Here is a 22,730-nt window from a genome sequence, read left to right as displayed (position 1 = left end):
TATATATATATATATATATATATATATATATATATTTTTTTTTTTTTTTTTTTTTTTTTTTTTGCAGCTGGCCAATACAGGGATCAAACGCTGGACCCTAGTGTTATCAGTACCATGCTCTAACCAACTGAGAAATAGGCCAGCCCTAAAGTGTATATTTGAAAGTACAGTGCCAACAATAGCCAAGATACCACTGAAAAAGAAGAACAGGTAAATTTGCCTTACCAGAGATCAAAGATTATTATAAAATTATAACAATTAAGACAGCATTGTATTGGCATAGAAATAGATCTGTCAATTGATGGTATGAAAAAGAGAGCCTGGAAAAAGACCCACTGTGATACTGTGAAATATATATTTGGTCTTTGTTCCTGTTTCCTGACATACAGCTTCTAAAACCCTTGGAATCTCCACAGTGATGAGAGTCTCTTCTGTATGCTAACGAGATGACTGGTGGCTGGGGGCTCCCAGATAGCTTCAGGATGGGGGCTTGTCACTACAAAGACCAAGGCATGATTAAAGGGTTGGGACTTTCAACCCCACTTCACAACTTCTGGGGTGGGGGGAGGGACTGAAGGTTAAATTGATCACCAATAGCCAATGATGTAATCAATTATGCCCACCTAATGAAGCTTCCATAAAAACCCAAAAAGACTGGGTTTGGAGAGCTTCCAGATAGCTGAATATGTGGAGGTTCCTGAAGGGTGATATACCCAAAGAGGGCTCCACACCCCTTCCCACATACTTTGCCCTATGCATCTCTTCCATCTGGCTGTTCATTTTGTATCCTTTGTAATATCTTTTATTATAAACTGATAAAAATAAGTTAAATGTTTCCCTGAGTTCTGTGAGACGCTCTAGCAAATTAATCAAACCCAAGGAAGGGAAACATTGATATTTAGGTGGTCAGTCAGAAGCACAGGTTACAACCTGAGATCATAGAAGTATTCTGTATCAATTGTCATGTGAAAGTGCATAGGAAAAACACATTTTGGTATTTGAGTGTGTTGAGCAGAGAAGAAAAATGGTTTGTTTTTCCACTAACACCCACACATACATTTATTACATACTGATGGAGAAAGGAGAGACTTCCAACACATTTTTCTGGAGCAATGGCTTACCTGTGTGGAAAACAATTAAGTTTGACTCTACGTCATACTATATACAAAGATTAAATTCAGATAAATTGAAAACGTGGAAAAGCAAACATATAAAAAGTTTTTAGAATAAAATGGAAGCTGAAAGAAGGAAGGAAGGAAGGAAGGAAGGAAGGAAGGAAGGAAGGAAGGAAGGAAGAAAATCACAATAATTCCTTGAACTTTCAAAAGGAAAGAACGGAACTGAGGTCACAGTGGTGGGGGAGGACTAGGGAGAAATTGGTAAAAGGCCACAAAAATGCTTACATTGTGTAATGATAAAATAAAAAATAATAATAATAAAATTTTAAAAAAGAATAATATACAAAAATATCTTTATTTTCTTGGGATAGGAAAATGTTTTTTTTTAATAATATACAAACATAGCACAAACCAAGGAGTGAATGTTAATTTTAATTGCATTTCAATTAAGACCTTAATTCTCAGTCCTTCAAGAGAGTAGAAAAACCTACCAGGAACTAGGAGAAGATATTTGCAACACATATAAGGAAAAGAGCAAAAATCTTGAACAGAAACTTCACGGAAAGGGAAACTTGACAGTCAAACATATGAAAAGATGCTCTACATCACCAGTAATCAGAGAAATACAAATTAAAAAATCAGTTAACATTTCATACCACTAGACTGACAAAAATTTTAGCCCAACAAAAATAAGGATTTAGAGTAACTGTTACATAAATGCAACACTGGTAAGAATGTAAATTAGTATAGTAACTTTGAAAAACAAGTTGGCATTTTCAAGTAGAACTGAAGGTGTGAATACTCTACAGCCCACCAATTCCACTCACAGGTATAAACCTCAAGCAACTTTGGCAAACGAGTCCTGGGAGACATATACAGGAATGTTCACAGAACCCAAAATGACAATCAGCAGTAGGCAGGATAAATAAACAATGTTATAGTCATATGATGAACTATTTTATAATACTGAAAACTAGCAAATTAGAGCTACTCTCAATAACCTTGATGAATCTCAGAAACACAATGTTGAGTGAAAAAAAGCCAATAGCAGAAGAATGCATTTGGTATTACTCTCCTTATCTAAAGCTCACAATGATGCAAACTCACATATGGTTTAGAAATGAAAATGCATGTAGTAAAAATTATTAAAGAAAGAAAGGGAATGTTAAACACAATGACCAGATAGTGATTCCACTGAGAGGGAAGGAAATGGGATAGAGAAGACAACCCAGGGGGTTAAAAGGTGATGGTAATGTTCACTTCTTAAACTGGATGGGTTTTGTGTCATTGTTCTTATATCTCAGATGTAGTCTATAAACAGTTTTGTATATTCCCAATATTTAATTAAAACGTTAAATAATTTTTTTTTTTTTAAAAGCTTAAGAAGAATTGGCCAAAGTATGTCGGGATGAGATAAGCGCTAATGGGCTGGCCTGGGACGGCTCAGCTCTGCCCCCAGCTTCTTCCTAACTTACAGTTCCACCTGAGTAGAGCACTGATTTACCTGTGACTCAGCCCTATCACTTGTCCAATGGGATTAATAATACACATAAATCTTCTGAAGATGACAAGAGACAATGGATATGATAGTGCCTTGTAAAAATAAAAGTGCTACACAAATGTGAGGTGGGGGCATTATCCTTGACAATTTCAGATTTGCCTGGCAAAGAACAGAGATCTACATGCTGAGACTCAGTCCTAAATACCTCTTACCTGAGGTCCACCGCAGCTTATAGAAATGGGCTGTGGTGCTGCTGTCCACAGGTGTAAGGATAACTAGATTGTAGCATTAATGTCAATTATAGGGGGAGGAGCCTCAACTAAAGGATTAGGAGTTGGGGGAGGCAGAGCCATTCCCACTGCTCAACCCTCAGGGAAGCAAAGGACCAGGGCAGGAAATCCTCAGCCAAGGGACCAGGTGTGAAGCCCCCAGCTCACATCTGAACTTCTCCCACACCTCTAAGCCCAGACCATGCTCAACAGTGAGCTCAAATGGTTCAATTCCGACTTTGAATTGGTTGAAGCCATAAAAATGACCAGCCTGTGTACCTCTCCACACCCAGTTCCACCCTTTAACTGCTGCACCCACTAGATTCCATTGTAAATGCTGTTTCCCTCCCTCCCACGAAAACAAAATTAAAAAGTATATTTCCAAAGCAAGCAAAAGATTTGCTAGTTGTTTGGGTTTTTGTTTTATTCTCTAAATCCATTTTTCCGGTCCCTCCCCCGGCCGCCCGACTGTGGAGAAGCAGAAGCTGAAGGACACGCCTGTTTATTCAGCAGGTGGACTGTGCACCTTTGTTGGTTCCCTTACCCCTTGGTCTGCGCACCCACCAGCGCTCCCTAGAAATGCGGAGCTGCTGGCCTTGACGGAGCAGCCCCTCCCTGCAGCAGTGGGTCTTCTAGCCCCTGAAGGTGCGGGAGGGAAGGCGCAAGGTTCAGGTTCTATTTGTCTTTGCAAAGCACCTTAGCTCGCTCATGGTAGGTGTGTCTCACATGAAGTTGAGTTGTTTTATTTGGGGGGTGATTGCTAGGAGCCACAAGATCCCCCTATCCTAACATTCCCTGGGTGCCCAAGTCCTGTCTTCCTCTTCGTGGGAAGGGCTCTCGGACCCACTCTCAGGTGGGTTCTTATAACCCACATTTGATAGGTGGGGAAACTGAGGCATTACCCAGGGTCACACAGCTGGCAAGTGGGGGAGCCAAATACAGCCCTCAGCCTCAGCCCCACCACGGTTGACCCCTCCCCAAGGGCTCGAGAAAACCAACCCGAGGCTCCCCCCGGCGTCCTTCTCTCTGCCCACACGAGGGCGCTCGCTCCGCGCCCCAATTTGTCTGCCACTGGGCGGCGGCGGCGCGTACTTTTCCAGAGCGAGCTGAACAGAGGGGAAACTCGGACCAGCTATCCAGCAGTGCGACTGCTATGCCCTGCGGAGAAGGAGAGGCAACTAGAGAAGGGCTCCAAGGAGGTGCGGCTCCCAGCTGTTCGCCAGTCCCCACCCAATGGAGACAGAAGACCACTTAATTCCCCAAAGTTGGGCCCTAGGGAAGTGGGGAAGTAAGAGGGGAAGGAGGATGTGGTCTCCATCTGAGGTCGAGATCTTTTTCCTCAGGACCTAGAGAGGAACTTGCCCAGCTTAGACTAGGCCAGAGGGGAGGAATGTCGTGACAAATGTCCCATCACCCCAAGACACAGTTTACCCCTTTCCCCCCATCCCTGCAGCCTGAAACACTAACGCAGACAGTGGACAATAATTCAGACAATTAGTCATCTTCTCTGATGGGGGCTGAGGGCCAGGCGTGGCTCGAATGGAATAACTAGATGATTCATTCTGCTGAGACTGCAGGGACAGGCTGGGTCAATATTGACTGAAAGGCTTGAAGCTGCATTTGGCCTAGCCCCAGTGACCCCCACCCCACCCTATTCGTGAGCACCCCATGGTTCGTGCAACTGCCAGTTCCTCAGATCACCACAAAACAGACCTGTTCCTGAATGCAGGGACAGGCTCCTAAAGTGCGCCTCCCCCACCTCCAACTGGGACAGGGGCAGCTTCAGTAAAAGTCATACAATGTCCTCATGAGTCTCAGAAAACCCCTGGGCCAGGCCTCTCACATCTCAGATGTACCCTCTCTGCCCAGCTTCACTATGGTGAGAAAGCAGACAGGACCCACCCCAGGCCCTCTCACCACACCCAGAGCAAAACTTGTCTTCCGGGAGTCTGCTAGGATGGTCTCTGCCCCACTTCCAGAGACCTCAGACCCCACCACAGCCCAGCCCAGGCACCTTTTCAGCCTCCAAGCTCATCCCAGACCCTCTCTACTGGAGACCACTTGAACCCTTCCTTAAGATGGCTTTGCCAAGAGGGGGCATCTTTTCTAATTCACGTAAAGGCTCCTTATGAGGCCTTGTCAGGGTGGGTCCCCTGGCCTGGTGAGTCAATGAGTCACTCTAAGAGGTGGGCTGAGCAAACTGATGGCTGGTGCAGCACTAAGCTGAAGAGGAATTAGAAATCATTGGGGAGCCAGGACACAAGGGTAAATTTGACCCCCAAAAAATATTTATTATACAATTACCCACAACTGGATTTGACTCAGGCCCCTTAGAGGGAGTTTCAGCCCTTGAGGGCTTCATTGTAGATCAAAGCCAAGGCCCCCAGGAAGGTGACATACTCCTGGAAGTTCACCTCCTGGTCCTTGTTCCGGTCCAGGTCTTCCATCAGCCTTGCAATTTCGGCGTCTTGCAGCTTCTAATGTGTTGGAATGGGAAATCCAGATTCAGTGGTGATGAGAACCCTAGATTCTCCCCCGTCCCCCTCCCAGGAAGCTTTCTCATACAAGTGGCTCTGTACTCACTTGTCACTAAGGATCGGTGTCCACCTTGGTTTCACCAAGGCTTTACTTCTCCTCAGCTCCTGCTCCTTACTCAGGAGGAGTGAATGCCAGGCTGAAAGTACCCGCCATTCCCTAGGGGAGTGGGTCTATGGCAGCTTAGCAAGGCATGTGGGCCGGGGCCCCGGGGTGTGGGTAAATGTGAGTCAGATGCACCTGGCACCTCCTTCTCTCCCAATCCTGCTCCTAAAGGACATGAGGTGGGAAGAGGACCTGGGGGGCCAACTCACAGGGCCGATGGTGAGCTCCTTCTGGATCAGCTCCTTCAGCTCCTTCTTGCTCAGGGTGTTCTTGTCACCCTCCCTGCCGGAGTATTTGTGGAAGATGGCCACAAGGAGGCCGATGGCCTGGTCCAGAGGGCATGCCATAGCTGAGGGCTGGGCTTGGAGCTGGCGGCAGAGGGGACGGTCAGTGCCATGGGCAGCAAGGACTTCTCATTCACCCGCACACCCCAAGAGCTCTGTCCCCACCACCCACCACTCCCTTTGACTCCCTGCCTGAAACACCCCATCTCAGGCCACCCACAAATGGCACCAAGGCTGGGGGTGGGAGTTGGGGGCAGACTATGGAAGAGAGCTAATTCAAGGATTCTAAGGACAAAACAGGGATAGTAGCTTTGGACACACGGGTAACTGTCCTCCAGGGGTTCCCGGAGAAGGAGGCGAGTCTGGGCCAGGGGGGAGGGGACGTTGACGGCTGCACACACAGCCTTCTTCAGGGCCTTACGGGGCCACACACAGGCGATGACACACCCAGGACACACCCTCCCGCACGCCTGAAAAGCATATCCGCGGAGCCGCCCTATCCAGTGCCTTAGCCCGGGGCCTGCCCGGCACAGCCCGGCCGCTCTTGACTCTCTCGGGCCGGCGCGGGAGCTCGGCAGGCGGGGCCCAGGCAGGGACAGGGGGTGCCGGGACCCCCAGACTGACGGCAAGCCGGCCCTGGAAGGACCCGGAGCTGCCCTGGCGAGAACTCACCGCAAAGGAGGCAGCGAAGAGAGAAGGGAGCAGTCGAGGGGACGGGCTGTGTCGCAGTCGGGCGGCCTTATAGCGGGAGCGTCCGGGGGCCGGCTCCGGGGACGACCCACCCCGCCCGCCCCGCCCCGGGCCCGCCCCGCGCCCGTGGCTTACGCGACTCACGCAGCGCGGTGTCCCCCAACTTTCCACGCCTCCTGGCCCGGGACTGCTCCGGGTTTGGACGTGAAAGGGGGTCTTAATGGAAACCGTTGCAAGCCGGTGACGTCGAGTTCCCCCCCAATCTCCATAGCTCAGTTTGCTCTAAGTGACACGTGACACGGCATGGAGAGGAGGAGGAGGACAGCGGCGGTCACTCCTGCTTCTTCCTCAGCCATCTGCGTGCTAGAGCAGGAATTTGTCCCCGATGCGCTGTGTCAATGTGACAGAGGGGGCGGGTATCTCACAGGATGCTGGTGCCCCCCAGAGGGTGTTCAGAGTCAACCCTAGATGAGCGGGGGGAGCAGCCAGTGGTCTACAAGATAAGACTTAAAGGCTATCTAGACCACCCGTCCCCCACCTACAGAGAGTTCCTGCCGGCACCCCCACTCCCTTCCGCCCACCGCTCGGAATTCCACCCTTAGAGCATGTCGCCCATTAATGTGCACGCACGCTGGAGCCACGCCCTGTAAGCATCATTAGTTATTCGCCCTTGAGTGAACGTTTTTCAGATCCTCTCCCGAGAAAAGCTTTTGATAGGAGGTGGGGAGAGGAGAAAGCATTGGCCCCCGGAGATGACTGGGGGAGAGGGGCTGCTGAGGGCGAGTTGGAGGAGCGGGGGAAAGCCCGGCGCTGGCTTGGGACTCCCTCTCCTTCCCAGTGCTGCCAGGGGGCCTCCTGTGAGCTAGCGACAAGTCAGACCCTGGCCCCTCACGCCCTCAGAAGCCAACCCCATCACTCCCAGCGTCCTCCCTCCCAAAGCACTTTCCCTCTTGGCTTTCTCTGCGTCTTTGCAGAGTTCCGTGCAGCAAGCAAAAGCTGGCCCAACTTCCCCATTTTCCAGGAGGGCAAAACTAGGCCAGGACAAGCTCAATGACATCTGCACAGAAAAAGGACAGGAAGTGGGGTGAGAGCCCAGGTCCCTAACATCAGAGGCTGTCTCAACCCAAAGGAGAACCCCCCACCCCCAAGGTGGACAAGACACCTTCAAAACCAGCCTCCCAACACCTGGAACAGAAAATCTTTATTTCCTCTGCCAGAAGGGTTCATCTGGAGGGAGAGGGGGGTAGGGGAATAACGGGGGTCTGTGAGAGGAACTGCAGAGGTCGGGACAAGGGGCTGATGGTGAAGGCGGAGGGGCGTCCTGGTCATTTGTTGTCCTCCAGGAAGAAGTCGTTGTAGGCCATGCACAGCGTGGTCAGGAACACCGAGTACTCCTTGAAGTCGATCTCCTGGTCACTGTTCTTGTCCAGGCTCTTCATCAGGTTGTCAATGCTGCTCTCCTTCATTTTCTGCAAGGGCCCAGGCAGAGGGACAGCTCAGCAGCCCCTCCACTGCCACTACATAGTGCTACCTCCTGCCCCAAGCAGCCTCAAGGGGACCCCTAGCTGAGTCAGCAACACTGAGAGCTTCTCAACTCCCAGAGGCTGCCTCTGCCCGTGCCTAGCACAGGTCCTGGCACCAGGGAGGGACTCAGAGACCTGACTCCTGAATCTAAATAAATTACAGTAGGAAGGCTAGCCCAGCCTCCCTTCCCCTCAACACCTTCCCCCACCCAAAGAAATAATCATCTTGAGTTCATATCAACACCAAATGAAAATAGCTTAGTGATTATGTGGCACTGAGCATTATCCAAGTCTCTGACTTGCAATGTCCCCATTTTAAGGGATGGTTGAGAATGGACCAGACAGCACTTCTTTCCAAGAGAGCAGAGCATCGGTGGACTGAGGTGCCACTGCAGCCTCCCCTGCGAGGAGAACTATGTGGAGACAGTGCCTGGCACCCTCCCAGCCTGGTGCCACCAGGAGGTTTGAGGCAGACAGACCCTGCTCTCTCCTCTTCACTGCCTCCATTGCTCCAGGTTTTCATTAGGAACAGGATGTGGAGACATAGGGAGATGGAAACTGTCTCTGTGTGATGCGATCCTAGTCCCCAGTCTGGGCTCCAGTGAGAGCCAGGCCCTCCCCTGGGCCTCTGTCCCCCTGTAATTAGCCCCTGCTGGACCCATGGCACTTCCCTCTGCCCTCATTAACTGTGGGATGCAGACAGCCTGGCAGGAAGGCCAGAGAGAAGGCCTGGGACACTCACACCTGCTTCAATCCCCTGCCCATGGGGGCATACTCTAGGGACCTTCTCTCTGGGAATACCTACCAGTGTGCAAGATATGATGGCAGAGGCCCTCCAGGTTGAATTTTAAAGGTAAAAGGGAAGAAGTGATGCACAGGCCCAGCCTAGAATTCCAGCTCAGCCACTCACCAGGCTGGGTGTCCTCGAACAAGTTATATGATGTATCTGAGCCTCAATTTTTTTTAACTGTAAAAATAACATAAGGATGGGCTGGCCCGGTGGCACACTGCTACAGTGCACCACTTGGGAAGCGCGGCGGCGCTCCCGACGAGGGTTCGGATCCCACATGCAGATCGGCCGCTCACTGGCTGAGCGAGGGGCGGGGGCAACACCGAGGGTTGCGATCCCGTTGCTGGTCACGAAAAAAGACAAAAAGACAAAAAAATAAAAAATAAAAAATAAAAATAACATAAGGGCCGGCCCATGGCTCACTTGGGAGAGTGCGGTGCTGCTAACACCAAGGCCACGGGTTCGGATCCCATATAGGGATGGCCGGTTGGCTCAATTGGGAGAGCGTGGTGCCGACAACACCAAGGCAAGGGTTGAGATCCCCTTACCGGTCATCTTTTTTTAAAAAATTAAAATTAAAATTAAAAAAGTAAAAATAACATAATGTCCACCTCAGGGCCTTCCCCTCTGTCAATCACCTCCCTCCCACCATCTTCATCTGATAAGAATCAGTTCTGTCTCCTTCCTATGTGTTCACCAACTAACCTTTCGGTTCAAGCATCACACCATCTGGAAGCCCTGGCTATGCCGGGCACACAGAGGAGAATCAGGTGGCATCCCTGCCCTTGAGTTGTATACAACACGACCTGGACATCCCAGATCCCTTCATCCCCCATGATCCCTAGCACAGGCTCTGCCACCACTGCAAGAGCCTGGCCCCCCATCGAAGGCTCCTTATCTCGTTCTCTAAACCCTCACACAGGCTATAGTGGACCCTCAGGTCTCAGCCGTGCCTCCTTCCCAGGGAGACCCTGACTCATCCCCCAGCACAGAGGTCTGTTGGCCCAAGATGTCCACCCTCTTCCTTCTATCTCTGTCCATGCTATTTGGCTATCTTGTGCCTGGATTTACTCTAGAATACCCAGAAGGCAAGTGTGTGCCCCCGCAGGGAGCACTCAGCCTTTGGGGTGGGGGAAAAAAGAACGATCACCTACCTCCCCAAGACTCAGCTCCTCCTTGATCAGCTCCTTTAGTTCCCTCCTACTCAGGGTCAGTTTGCTTCCCTCTCTCCCCGAGTATTTGTGGAAAGTGATGACCATAGTAGTCAGGGCCTTCTCAAGAGGTTTCTCCATTGCGGTGTGCAACTCTGGAGGGGAAAGGGGGGAAGATCACATTCCTGAGAACACCAGACTTTCTGCTCACCACCACCACCACCACCACTAGCCCAGCTCCAAGGCCCCTTCCTCAAAGGACTAGAGACTGGAATCCCTGATGAGAAGAATATCCACCAACAAGGGGACCCGTATTTGTCAGGACAGGTTATAAAGAGACTAGCAGCAGCCCATGCAGTGAGACTGACCATCCCCCGAAGGAGACTGTAGACTCTCCTGCTTAGGGAGGGTATTGAAAAAGGGGCCTAGGAGCAGAGAGATGACAAAATAACCTCCCCCTAAAAACTGGTGACAGACGATGGAGCAGATAAAGGGTCAGGATTTTCTCTTTGCCCATCCAGCTTGGGCACTGGTTTTCCAGAAGCAGTTCCCACCTTAGTCACTCTCTAATGCCCTAATGTCTAAGTCACCTGATATTGAGGGGTGTCCCATTATAAAGTAAGGGACAGGACAAAGAGAGAGTTGTGGGGGTGGGAGCCTGGGGCTGGAACTGGGATATAAGGTCTCAGCAGGAAGCAGGAGAGGTGGTTGGACTTGCCCAGCTGGTCTCCGGCCCAGGGAACTGCACACACGCAGACTAACCAGAAGGAAGGGAGGGCAGGGGGACCTGTTGAAATATCCAGGATCATTCTGAGACCTGGATCAAGAGGTTAGGTTTAAATGAGGTCCTCGATTCCATCAGCACAGCCATCCCCATGCAAGGGAAGGGGCAGCTGGAGCTCGTGTGACTCAGACTTGAAAACCACTTCCTCCTAGGGAGGAAGGAGGCAACACCCATGGACTGGAGGGCTGCAGGTAAATCCCGTGGGGAGTCCTGAGCAAGGAGGAACAAGTTGCTGGCTCTCACCTCCAGCCCAGAGCCCACCCTCTGATTCTTGAACTGCACCCATCATTCATCTCTCACCACCCAAAAACCTCAGCTTCTCCCACCTCAAGGAGCATCAGCCACGACCACAGTGGAAGGCAAGGATCTCTGGGCATCTGCAGGAGCACCCGGAAGGTTCTGATCCCCACCTCTCCCCCAGAGCCTTTCCTCGGGAAATTCTGATAGCCACAATTCCATATACTCTGCCCCCTCCTCCCTGAGCACATGCCCACTCAAGGGGCCAGGCCTTCCTTGATGGAGGTCAGCACCACTTATCACCCTCCGGCCTCAGCACCCAGCTTGGCCCACCAGATAGATGGACAGGGAGATGAGAAGGAAGGACTCACCAAGGAGGGAGCGAGCCCAGAGGATCCAAGCAGCAGAAGCAGCCTCCCTGCCACTGCTCTGCCTTTATTCCCTTGCTCCCAGTGCCCAGGAGACCAGGGGAGAGCAAGGACCAATGAGAAGGGGCCAGGGACATGAGGAGGCCCAGGACAGAGCACCTGAGATGGAACTGAGAAGAAACCCCCTCCACTAGTCTTATCTTCCTGTTTACAAACGGGGGTTGGGGGACACACTGAGTTCACCATGGCACACATGTCTTCAGCCTCAGAAAATTCATTTTTCCGGGCCGGCCCAGTGGCTCACTCGGGAGAGTGCGGTGCTGATAACACCAAGGCCCCGGGTTCGGATCCCATAGAGGGATGGCCGGTTCGCTCACTGGCTGAGCGTGGTGCTGACAACACCAAGACAAGGGTTAACATCCCCTTACCGGTCATCTTTTTAAAGAAAAAAAAAAAAAAAGAAAAGAAAATTCATTTTTCCGGGCCGGCCCAGTGGCTCACTCGGGAGAGTGCGGTGCTGATAACACCAAGGCCCCGGGTTCGGATCCCATAGAGGGATGGCCGGTTCGCTCACTGGCTGAGCGTGGTGCTGACAACACCAAGACAAGGGTTAACATCCCCTTACCGGTCATCTTTTTAAAAAAAAAAAAAAAAAAAGAAAAGAAAATTCATTTTTCCAACCAAAAATCAGAACTCTCATGATCTGATGGAACAATAGGCAGAAGAGAGAAAGTCAGGCTGTCCTGGAAAGAAAACCCAGCTGGCGTGGGCCAACCACAATGTGTCTCCCCATGTCCTAGGCCACCGTCCACGTGGGACCCTCCTCCGCTTCCTCCTGCCCACTCCAAGAGCAGAGAAGACACACTTCGAGATGGGGACCAGTGGGGGAAGACATTTCCTGCCAAGGGCATGGTCAAGGTCACTAACTAGCATAAAGCCGAAGGTTTTTAAAGGTCTTTCACATGAATGATTTCTTCTAAACCTCACTGATCTTCAAGGAAAAGAATTGTCAGAGACTCTTGGCATGGAGGACTGAGAATCAGGGATTGGGGAAGAGACACGGGGAAGAGTTAGGGCCCAGCGATGGGGTAGAGGTTGTGAATTGGGGAGGAGGTTCCAGGTTCAGGGTACAGTCATGGATGGAGTGGGGTCTGGGAGTGCTGCCTGTATCCCAGGAGCAGGAGACTCCAAGACATTGTTCTACCACCAACCAGTCCAAGTTTGAGAACATAACTGAGTCTGGGGCTCTGTACCTATCCCTGCTGCAGTCCCACCCTAGCCTGCCTGGGTCCCCCCACTGCCCCCTGCTCTACCCCACCCCCAGCTGGTGAGGCTAGAGAGGCAGCAGGGACTGGTCACTAAGCAACAGGAGTTTCCGAAGTTAGAGTGATGCAGGAGGAGGCTCCGGGGAGAGCACTCCCACGGAAGATGGGCACACTTTTTCCTGGACCAAAATCCTACCCGATTCTCTGCAGTCACACTCTGAGGGAACATCTGAGTCACTTTCCTCACTCCTCTGAAACCTGGGAGAAAAACAATGTGATGAGAAGAAAAGGGGCAGCTTCACAGAGGGAGGGGACCAAGCCCTCTCAGCCTCTGGGCCTGACCTCCACGTATCTCTTCCTTAAATGTCCCCTTTATCATCCAGGCATGGCCTTGGAGTCTAACCTCAATCCCACCCACTGCACCCCGGAGCCACTGACTTTTAACCTACCTTAAGGGGAAGCAACGTCATGCCTTTTATTTTCTGGGGAAAAGATCTCAATTCCATTTATCAGATTATTTGCCTGGAATTTTGTCTCCAAAACTATGGTCACTTCCCCATCATCTTCATTCCCACCCCAGCCACTATCCCCCACTCATCCCTTCTGAGGTCCCTTGTCCTCTCTGAAGGAGCATTGTTCCTAGCTGATAACAGATCTCGTCCCAGGGGCCTCTGGGGCAGAGACAGTGGGTTAGAGAATGACTGCATTCTCATGCTGCTGCAGACAGCCTGCTCTCCCTCCATATTGCCCTCCCCGATCCGACTGTGGACGGAAGAGGATTAACCCACCCTTGTTGTTTGAAGCCAATGAGCTGGAAGGGGGCAGCAGGACATGAGTGCCAGCCTCATCCTCATCCCACTCTGGCCTCATGTCTCCCTCTCCATGACTCAGCCCTAGTCTCTTCCCTCCAAATTGCTCCCAGGGCACCTAACTCCATCCAGAACCCAACCAGAAGCAGATGTGACCATCAGTCCCATCTCAACCTCGGTTCAAGGTCCTGCCAGAAGCAAGGTGGGACAGAGGTGGGAGGGGTGAGTGGGCTGGCTGAGATCCCACAGCTGTGGACTTCCACGCCTGGGGTGGTCCTTTTCCCTGCCTTTGGCCCAACCAAGCACCAACTCTAGCTCACACACACACACACACACACACACACACACACACACACACACACACACAGAGTCACCCCACATCCTTCCCCGTCCCTCACTAGTCTGCTCTCCATAAAACTGCAGCTCAACTCCCAGCACTCCCCACCACCACCCCACAGCATATCCCTCAGCCCCCAATCCACATCCCCAGAGTCTTTCAAACCATCAGCCTCATAGCTTTCAAGAATCTTTATTGAACGTGCTTAGCATCATGCACATATCTGAAGGAGCCAGGGAGAGACCAACAGGGAAGACCTCAGCAGGCAGACACCACCCACCCCCATCCCGCCTCTGAAGAGCCTTCATTTCTTCCGGGGCTGCTTATCCGGGAAACCTTCAAAGAATTCATTACACATCATGGCAATACAGGACAGGAAAACGCAGTACTCCTGGAAGTCCACCTCATTGTCCTTGTTGCTGTCCAAGTTGCTCATCAGCTTCTGGAATGCAGCTTCATCCGTCCTTTTCTGGAGGGAGAAGAGGTTCAAGGTAAAAAACAGAAGCCCAGTGGGTAGAGCCAAGACTAGACCAGGTTCTCATCTGCAGACCTGAGCTCAAGAGGCTCACAGCCACTCCTTTGGGAGGCCCAGCTTTGGAACTCCAACCCTCAGGGGTAAGCGAGGGTGAGGAAGGCTGAAACTTGGATGAGGAAGTCTGGGTACCTGGTGCAACTGAAAAATGATGGGACCACAACATCTTTACCCAAGCTTGTTCTGATAATCCGATTAGATAATGGTCATGAAAGCAATATATAAACTGCGTATGTTTGATACAAATGAAAGCTGTTTTTGTTTGGGAGAAAAGTCTGTAGTATGTGAGTGTCTAAATGTCTTCACATCCACAAGACAAACAGAAATTCAAAAATTGTCCATTGTTGGAGTGACAGCAAGAGTCACGCAGTCCTGGTCTGGACCACAGTTCAGTACACTGACTACCTTAGGAAGTTACTTAGCTCTCTGAGCTTTGGTTTTCCCTCCAGTTAAGTGTGCAGAGCACCTGGCAGAGTGTCTGGCCTGTAACCTATCTGCTCATTCTCAGCCCTCTTTCTGCTGGGGGGCCGTAAGTGAGTGGTGAGTGTCCATCGTGTTTCCACCCAAGGCAGCCAGAGCAAGCTCTCTGCACCCCATTTTCCCACCCCAGTGATAGATGCCAGCTGTAGCTAATGTTCTGCAAAAAGACTGGTGCCTCCCAGTACCTTGCCCCTCCTCTGTGGAAATGCCCCACAGTGGGGCACACTCCCAGGCAGTACCCACTCACCCCCAAGAAGCTGGGCAGCTCCCGGGTCAGCAGCTCCTTTAGCTCCGACTTGTTGAGTTTGAACTTGTCGCCCTCTTTGCCTGAGTACTTGTGGAAGGTGGATACCATGACATCCAGGGACTTCTCCAGGGGGTACGCCATGGCAGCAGTCAGGATCTGAGGGCAGGGGGCACAGAGGAACCCTTATCCACCCTGCCCCCACAGCGATGGGTTCAGAAGGGCCCACTCCCCTCCCATCTCTCAAGGAGCACTTGGTGAGACTCTGCTCCCACCCTTGGGGAAGCTCTGAGAAGTGGGGCTCAGCTCCTGGGGGGAAGGTGCACGCAGTGGAAAGTGCATGCTTTGGGTGGCAGACATTTGCAGGGCCTGAGGCACAGGCTCTGGAGATTCAGCAAGCTCCCGGGGCCTTTGCCAGGCCTCACTTCAACAACAGCATTTTTTCCACTCTCATGCAGTTTTTCCCCTCCCACAGCTGAGCCACAACTTCCCCGCCCCTGTCCATTCTTCTTCCTCCCAGTGCTGGGTGCGGCTGCTGGAGGCCCGCCCAGGGTCCGGCAGCGGAAAAAACCAGCTGCCTAGCACCCAACATGGGGAGGGCGGGGTGAGGTGGCAGAGGCAGGAGTGCAAGGGGGCAGCGAGGAGGCCAAGCTTTCTAGGCTGGTTTTTGGGTGCAGGGCAGAGGCTCATAGGGCACCACCAGACAACAGCCCACGGTTGCCTTCTGCCTTTGCTTTGCTTCCCGCACTCGGGTGCGTACACACAGGCTTGTGCAACCCAGCAAACACAAGCCAGTGTGCATGCCCACAGGTCACACACACCAGCACACACCACAGCAGCACGTGCAAGCCCCAGCATCTCGGAAGCACTCAGAGAGCTCAAACCCAGACACTTGCACATTTTTCCATTTGTTTTTTCTCTCTTCTGTGCATACCCATGAATGCATGCACCCCACCCCCAGAGCCTCCACCTCAGAATCTCACATCTGGATCCACTTAGTACATCTGGCCCCTACCAGCCTCCCCTTCTCCTGCCCCAGCCTCAGCCTCTGACACCCCTTGCATGCCAGTCAGGCCAACACAACTCACCAGGCCAAGAGAGTGGAAGTGCTGAGGAGAGAGGGCTGGGGAGAGAGGAAGAGCAGGGAGAGCCCAGCGGTCTGACCTATTTATACCCCAGACAGGCCCTGCCCATGGCAGGGGATGGGGGAGAGCGGATACTGCCCTCCTGCTGTGGGCTGATGTGGTAAGTGTCCCAGCCCCCTTCACCAGCCCAGCCCCGGAGCCAAGCTTCCTATCCCAAGCCAGGCACAGATGGGCAATGGGTGAGCCTTGTGGGCACCAGCGGGGACCTCGATGAGGTGGGCACCACTCAGTGTACACAGCTTGATGTGTGTTTCAGGGAGCTGGAGGAGGGGCAGTCTATGCCTAAGGTATAGGACATAGGGAGGGAGTGGTCCCAACAGACAGCTAGGAAAGGAACCACAGGAGTGGTGGGTGATGCGAAGCTGCCCAGGAATTGGGGAGGGGAACCCAGGCCCAGGTCTGTGGGACGGCCCAATCAGAGCCCTTCTCCCTTCTCAAAGGGCTCTCTGGCATGCCGAGTAAAGCCTGGGGTGGGGTCTCTGGGACCACTCCAAGAATGTAGTGGGAGAGGTCCTGGAGAAGGTAGTGATGGCGTAGGGGTGGGGTAAGCTGTAGGGGATCGGGGTAGATGGAACGTGCAGAGAGGGAGCAAGGAAGGGACGTTTAGAATCGGCATGGGTGTCAGGAGTGACGAATCCAGCCTGGGGTGGAGAGTTAGAGGTGAAATGACACAAGATGGGGGAGTCAGGATCCAGGGTTAACCTCTCAGGGTGGGGTATGAACTCAGGGATTGAGCAAGGGACCGAGTAGGGGGTGAAGGGCCTCAGGGGGCTGCAGCTTCAGGGATTGATCTGCCTCAAAGTATCCCCTTCCCCCTCCAATTCAGGGAACCCCTCCCTGGCTGGGAGGAAACACCTCAGACTCCCTAATCCTATCAGTGCCGCTCTCTGGGCTCCCACAGCCCAGGGCAGGGAACACACACCCACTCCCCATCCCCATGACCCCACCCTCCTCCTCAGAATATCTGGGCATGGGGACTGAGTTCCAACCCCAGGGGACCTCAGGCCACCCTCCCACGCTTGTTGACAGCCCAAGAGAACCCAGAGAGAGAGAGATCCTCCAGCCTCCAGGTCCTGTGTCAACCCCACACCCTCCTGCTGGACCTCTGAGACCACTGCAAGTCAGCAGGGTCTGAAGCTGCCCTCAGGGCCCATGGGAGCTCGCTGCTCCTGCCCTCAGCCTCTTTCCTCCAGTGAAAAAGGCCAGAGAACAACAAAGATCACAGCCGCTTCTGTCCCAAGGCCCCAGCATGTCCTCTCAGAAGAACCAAACCAAGCCAAGCTGACACCAGTTTTTTATTAGGAGTTAATAGGCCCTCTCCCATCACGGTCTTGTTTATGCACACACTCTGCTGGGCCTGATGGCCTCAGAGTAGATCCCGCCCCCTCCTATCCACAGCAGGGCACAGAGGGGCGCAGAGGGCGGGCTGGGGCCCTAGCTGCTGTACCCCTTGCTAGTGGGCATCCTGGAGAAGGTCCCTCCCCTTTTCTGGGACTCATGGGTAAAATAGGTTAACGTAGCAGGAGCAAACCTGGGTGATTCCAGATTGAAAAGTGTGCAGGAGAGAGGGCAGGGAGGGGTGTGGGAGACGTGCCCAGGACCACCTCAGGCGCAGAGATGGAGCAGACCCTTGCCCCTGCCAGATTGGCCCACCCCTCTGGAGCAGAGCCTACTGGGAGCAGGGGGGCTCTGGAGGGCAGCCCTTGAAGTACTCGTGACAGTAGAGACAGAGGCAGGCGAGAGAGTGCACATACTCCACAAAGTCCACCTCGCAGTCCTTGTTGATGTCCAGAACACTCATGAATTTGTTGTGGTCACACTCCAGAAACTCAGCCTGTGCAAGGGAGGGGTGGGGAGGCAGGATGAGAAAGGCAGAATAGCCTCTCACAGCGCTCCGCTTCCTGCCTCCTAGGTGGGCCCAGCCCATCCCAACCCCACTCCTCCCAGGGGCCAACCTCAGCCTACCTGTCCTGATAAGGCAACCATTGCAATCCCCCTCCCAAATCCCCCTTCTCAGATGATTTATTAAGTGCCTACTATTTGCTACTGAGTGCCTACTACATGTTAGGCATTCTTCAGCGTGCTCTCACTCAGTCCTCCCAACAATGCTGCAAGGCAGCAGGTACAAAGATTGTCACCTCTTTTACAAATGAGGAATTGGGGGCTCCTGCTGTGTCAGTTCCCTTCTTCACATTCCCTCCTCACAGACTAGCTTCTGCCCCTTGCTGTCCTGTGCTCGTGTTTGTCCCCAGGTCTCTCTTTGCAGCGTCCATGCAGTGCCTCCCACTGGGTGGGGAGGGCCTGGCAGCTGGGTACTCACCGGGGTCCAGGTGGGTAGCTCCTTCTGCAGCAGCTCCTTGAGCTCTGCCTGGCAGAGCTTGTACTTGTCACCACTGTGCCCTGCCTATTCCCAGAAGGTGTACACGATGGCAGCTATTGCCTGCTCCGGGCCCTGGCCATTCTCACTGTCACAGAACAAGGTGTGATCACGGCAGAGGCCCAGGCCAGCCCCCCTGCTCACCTCTGCTCTTGGTATTTCCCAGGGGCTGTTCCCAGACCTGTCTGAATCTCCACCAGGTTTCAGGCCCCATGGACTCCCTGCTCCTCTGAGCAACTTTCCCTGACTACACCAGCCTCTCCTAATTCATCTCCCTTCCATCCCCATTGTTATTTTCCTGGACAGAGGTCTCATTTACCCAATGTCTCTGCAAACTCCTCAGGGAGACAGTATCCCACCCCACTATCTGCACCCCCCATGGTGGGGCTCCCTGAGGACTCTCTGATTCCCTCCCACCTTTTCTCATGCCCAATATCCAGGAATGGCTCAGTCCCACTCTGCACCACCCCATGGGATGTAGATCCTGGCCCTCGAAGCCTCCCCCCACTTTAGGATCCCAGAGCTCCTCCACGTAGAAACATGCACAGGGAGTCCCGTGCCCAGTTCTTCCTTGGCTTCAGGCCCTTGGAGGAGCTGGGCGTTAGCAGGGAGGGTCGGGTCTGAGAGGAACCCCCATGCCTCCTCACCACCACTCCCCTCTCCGTGCCTCCTGCCCTGAGTTCAAGGAAGCGGCATCCACAGGACACAGTTCTTTTTTTTTTTTTTTAAAGATGACTGGTAAGGGGATCTTAACCCTTGACTTGGTGTTGTCAGCACCATGCTTAGCCAGCGAGCTAACCGGCCATCCCTATATGGGATCCGAACCCGGGGCCTTGGTGTTATCAGCACCGCACTCTCCCGAGTAAGCCATGGGCCGGCCCCATAGGACACATTTCTGCCTCTCACTAGCTGTGCAGCCCTGAGGGAGCCATTTACCCTCTCTGGGTCTCAGGTGCCTCATTTGTAAGGTGGGATTAATCCCACCTCAAGGCCCAGTCATGGATCTGAAAGAGATGGTCTCCTGAAACTTGGCCAGCTCAGGTATTTACTAATCTGTGACTTGCCCTGCCCTGAGGCTATCCTCCTGACCCCTGGAGGTCTTGAGATAGAAGGGTCTGTATAGGGGTACCCTATCTGTTAGAGAGGAAGCCCTTCCTGGAATTGCTCACTTCCTGGAATTCCACTGTCCCCTTCCACCGCCCTTCTGGAATGATGTCTCCAGCCTAGGGAAAGCCTAGGACAGCCAAGAAGGCAAGAGTTGTTTCCATGTGAGCCCAGTGACTCACTCCTGGTTCCCCAGGGGATAAGAGTCCTGCAACACAGGGTGGCCAGGGCCAAGACTCTCCCTAATGACTCCCACTCTGCTGGGAGTGAATGGCCAGCATGGTTGTGGCTGACAGGGAAGTGGGGAAGGGGGGGAGGGGTGCCAACCGTTGCCTGGGGTCTCATTTTTTGTGACAACCAAGGATTGGAGCAAGGTGTCCAGGTTCCCAGAAGAGGAAAGGGCCATGAGCCTAGGGAATGAGGAACCTCCGGGGTGCTCAGCATGCCCTTCTGGGCTCCTGCCAGCCTGCCTGGCGCCACCACTGTTGCTGTTTCAGAATTTCAGTGCCTGGAGACTGACAGGAATCCTCTTCCCTGCACAGCCCTGGCTAGTCCCAGCCTGCCCCCAGGAATGAAGCAAGGAAGCAAGGAGGAGTGGGAGGGAGCTAACCATGGGTAACAGCACCAGAACCTTAGACCACTGCTCCCACCCCAGAGCGAGACTTCAGCTCTGCACGCCCCAGCCCAAACTTCCCAACAGCCCCTCATTGTACAAGGGAACCCCTGCATCCACCATATCTGACTTCCCTCACTCCTTCAGTCCCTGCTGTGGTCATCTCTCTGCCCCCCATGCCCAGACCCTGGGTCAGGAGACAGGCTGGCTGTTGGAGGTCCCCTGAGCTGCCCTGACACCCAACCCAGGGTAAGACCCAAGCACTAGCACTCACCACCAATGTTGGCGTCTCAGCTGTAGGGGCCTAGAGACAGGGCATCCCTATTTGTAGCCTCCCAAGGAAGCAAGGGACCAATCATGAGGGGCCCGACTAGGTCAATGCTGAGGATGCCCCCAGGGGTTCCTCCGCCTCCTTTTCTCAGCAGCTCCTTTTACAGGCCCCACCACCCACCTGTCCACACACACATCTAAGGCCCAGCCTGGGCCTCAGATACCACTCCCCATTCATTCCCCCTCCGCTGTCTCCAGAACTGGGAACTGCGGACAACCTCTCGCCTGTGTCCTTCCAGCATGGTTGGAGGAGACAGGCTGGGCTGATCTCGTTCATCCATCTCCCTATCTTTTCACTCTGAAGAGGCACCCAGAGTACAAAGTGGGGACATACTTTAGCCTCAGGTACGTTGCACCCTAGAGAATTCCTGTGCCGAGGGGACCTTGGAGATCATCTGGTTAAGCCCCCCATTTACAGATGAGAAGACTGAGGCTGATGAGACTCCTTCCCTGCCTGACCTCCAGACCACTTCAGAGCTTGATGACTTTTGGTTATGAGCTGCTTGCATGTAGGATGTCGTTGAGGGATAGGAGGAAGCTATGTTCCTCCTAGGGATGCTTCCAGCAGTCTGGCTTGAGTTTTCTTGTCCCTCCACCCCAAGTGTTGCGAATGAGTTTGGGCTGCAGAGTTGTGTAAGAGCTGACTTACAGCTGGAGCTCCTCGGGGGCTGCTTTCCTCTCCCCTGCTCTGTTCTGCACTAAGGCAACTCTCCTTGTCCTGTGGGGAGGGGGTCTCCTCTGGCTTGTAGCTCTTTGCAGTCTCAACATAATGGTGGGGGGTGGGGAGTCTCCCATTCGTGTCTGCTCCTCAGGTGAACCCTGGGCTTCAGCTTCTGTCTTCTTTACTCCCCAAACCATCAAAGCCAAAGCTTAGGTTTGGCTTGGTTTGGCCAATGCCCTCAGGCCATGAGGGGCCCTGGTGTCCTGCTCACCTCCCAGATTCTGTTTTCACTTAGACTTTGGCCTACTCATTCCTTACTGCCCTGTTGGCTCTACAATGCTTTGAAAAGCATTTTTAAATTCTATCCAGCTTTTTTTGTTGTTTTTAGCTGGAGGAGGAACAGACCACCATATTACCAGAAATGGAAATCTCTTCATTTCTCTTCCCTATTCCCTCCCTCACCCCTAAGCCTGAGAGAACCCTCCCCATTTTACAGAAAGAGAACCCGGGACCCAGGAGAGTGTGGGAGGGGGAAGGAAAGGTTGACTCCCAGGCCAGTGAAGAAACCCTAATGCCTGCAGAGGCAGCCAGAGAGCTAAAGATACCTTGGCCTCATCCTCGACCCCAGCACCCAAACAAACCTGTGCCGTCACCTCCTTGAAGACTCAGCCCCTGTGGGTGAGGGGAGCAATGAGGAAGGAAGGGAAGGTAGGGCTGTGGTTACCCCTGTTTTATAAGCAAGGAACAATGTAGAGTAAGGGGCAGAGAACAGAGGACAGTCACACAGAAGAAGTGGGGGCCAGAGTGGACCAGCAGTTAATTCAGTTCTAGGTCAAGCAATTATTGTCACCTGATATCCCAGCTCTGCCACCAGCCACCTCCCTTGAGCAGGTCACCTCTCCTTGCTGGGCTTCATTTTCATTTGTCAATGATGGAGGAAAATCATCGTAGCTGCCACATACCATTGTTGTGGGGCTCAAATAAGTTAATACATACAAAGCCCGTAGAATAAATAGTGCCCAGACCATGGCAAGAGCTTGGTAAATGTTAACCAACAGGTAGATGACTTGCTGAAGGTCGCATAACTAGTGGGTGGCAGGCATAGGAGCCATTCACTGTTTATATAAATATTTAGAGGCACCTGTTCCAGGCGTTGGGGTATAGCCATGAACAGAACAGATAAAGTCCCTGTTCTAGGGAGATGACAATCCAGTGGGGAAAAACAAAGAGTAACAAATAAATCTTTCACAGACTGCTAGTATCAATGCTATGAAGAAAAATAAAGCAGAGCTAAAAGAAAGAAAATGATGGTGGGGAGCGAGGTGCTTTACACAAGTGGTCAGGGAAGAGCACAGCAGCTGGCTCCCAGCGCATGTCCCTGTCACCAGCCTTCAGTGTTTCTGGGCATGGCTACAACTCCCTGGCATGCAGCACCTGTGCTCACCCACTGGGAGGGAGCTGGGAGAGCCCAGACTGAG

The 22,730-nt window shown here is 52.8% G+C and overlaps 4 protein-coding genes across 5 annotated transcripts; all 4 read right to left on the bottom strand.

Moving 5' to 3' along the window:
• Positions 1–5,154: 5,154 nt before the first annotated feature.
• On the bottom strand, positions 5,155–6,777 carry S100A6 (S100 calcium binding protein A6). 2 transcript variants are annotated; one of them, XM_008567631.1, is made up of 3 exons: positions 6,638–6,777; positions 5,738–5,896; positions 5,155–5,365 (listed from the first exon to the last, which is right to left on the bottom strand). In XM_008567631.1, the coding sequence occupies exons 2-3, from the start codon at positions 5,873–5,875 to the stop codon at positions 5,231–5,233; spliced, it is 273 nt and encodes a 90-aa protein (XP_008565853.1). In that variant the 5' UTR covers positions 5,876–5,896; positions 6,638–6,777; the 3' UTR covers positions 5,155–5,230. The 2 variants fall into 2 exon arrangements, with proteins under 2 accessions (XP_008565853.1, XP_008565851.1); XM_008567629.1 differs by lacking the exon at positions 6,638–6,777 and adding an exon at positions 6,485–6,590.
• Positions 6,778–7,820: 1,043 nt separating this feature from the next.
• On the bottom strand, positions 7,821–11,419 carry S100A5 (S100 calcium binding protein A5). Its single transcript, XM_008567628.1, has 3 exons — positions 11,359–11,419; positions 9,970–10,121; positions 7,821–7,971 (listed from the first exon to the last, which is right to left on the bottom strand). The coding sequence occupies exons 2-3, from the start codon at positions 10,105–10,107 to the stop codon at positions 7,828–7,830; spliced, it is 282 nt and encodes a 93-aa protein (XP_008565850.1). The 5' UTR covers positions 10,108–10,121; positions 11,359–11,419; the 3' UTR covers positions 7,821–7,827.
• A 2,523-nt stretch (positions 11,420–13,942) lies between these two features.
• Positions 13,943–16,163, bottom strand: S100A4 (S100 calcium binding protein A4). The gene is made up of 3 exons (XM_008567627.1): positions 16,111–16,163; positions 15,026–15,181; positions 13,943–14,235 (listed from the first exon to the last, which is right to left on the bottom strand). The coding sequence occupies exons 2-3, from the start codon at positions 15,164–15,166 to the stop codon at positions 14,071–14,073; spliced, it is 306 nt and encodes a 101-aa protein (XP_008565849.1). The 5' UTR covers positions 15,167–15,181; positions 16,111–16,163; the 3' UTR covers positions 13,943–14,070.
• Positions 16,164–17,836: 1,673 nt separating this feature from the next.
• Positions 17,837–20,872, bottom strand: S100A3 (S100 calcium binding protein A3). Its single transcript, XM_008567641.1, is given in 3 exon segments — positions 17,837–18,001; positions 18,488–18,632; positions 20,817–20,872. Coding segments are annotated over 3 exon segments (366 nt in total).
• Positions 20,873–22,730: the final 1,858 nt, after the last annotated feature.

Source organism: Galeopterus variegatus, unplaced genomic scaffold (assembly GCF_000696425.1).
Source record: "Galeopterus variegatus unplaced genomic scaffold, G_variegatus-3.0.2 Scaffold334, whole genome shotgun sequence".
Classification (NCBI taxonomy): Eukaryota; Metazoa; Chordata; class Mammalia; order Dermoptera; family Cynocephalidae; genus Galeopterus; species Galeopterus variegatus.
Note: the sequence above shows the minus strand (reverse complement) of the source record. Positions and strands in the feature narration are given on the sequence as shown.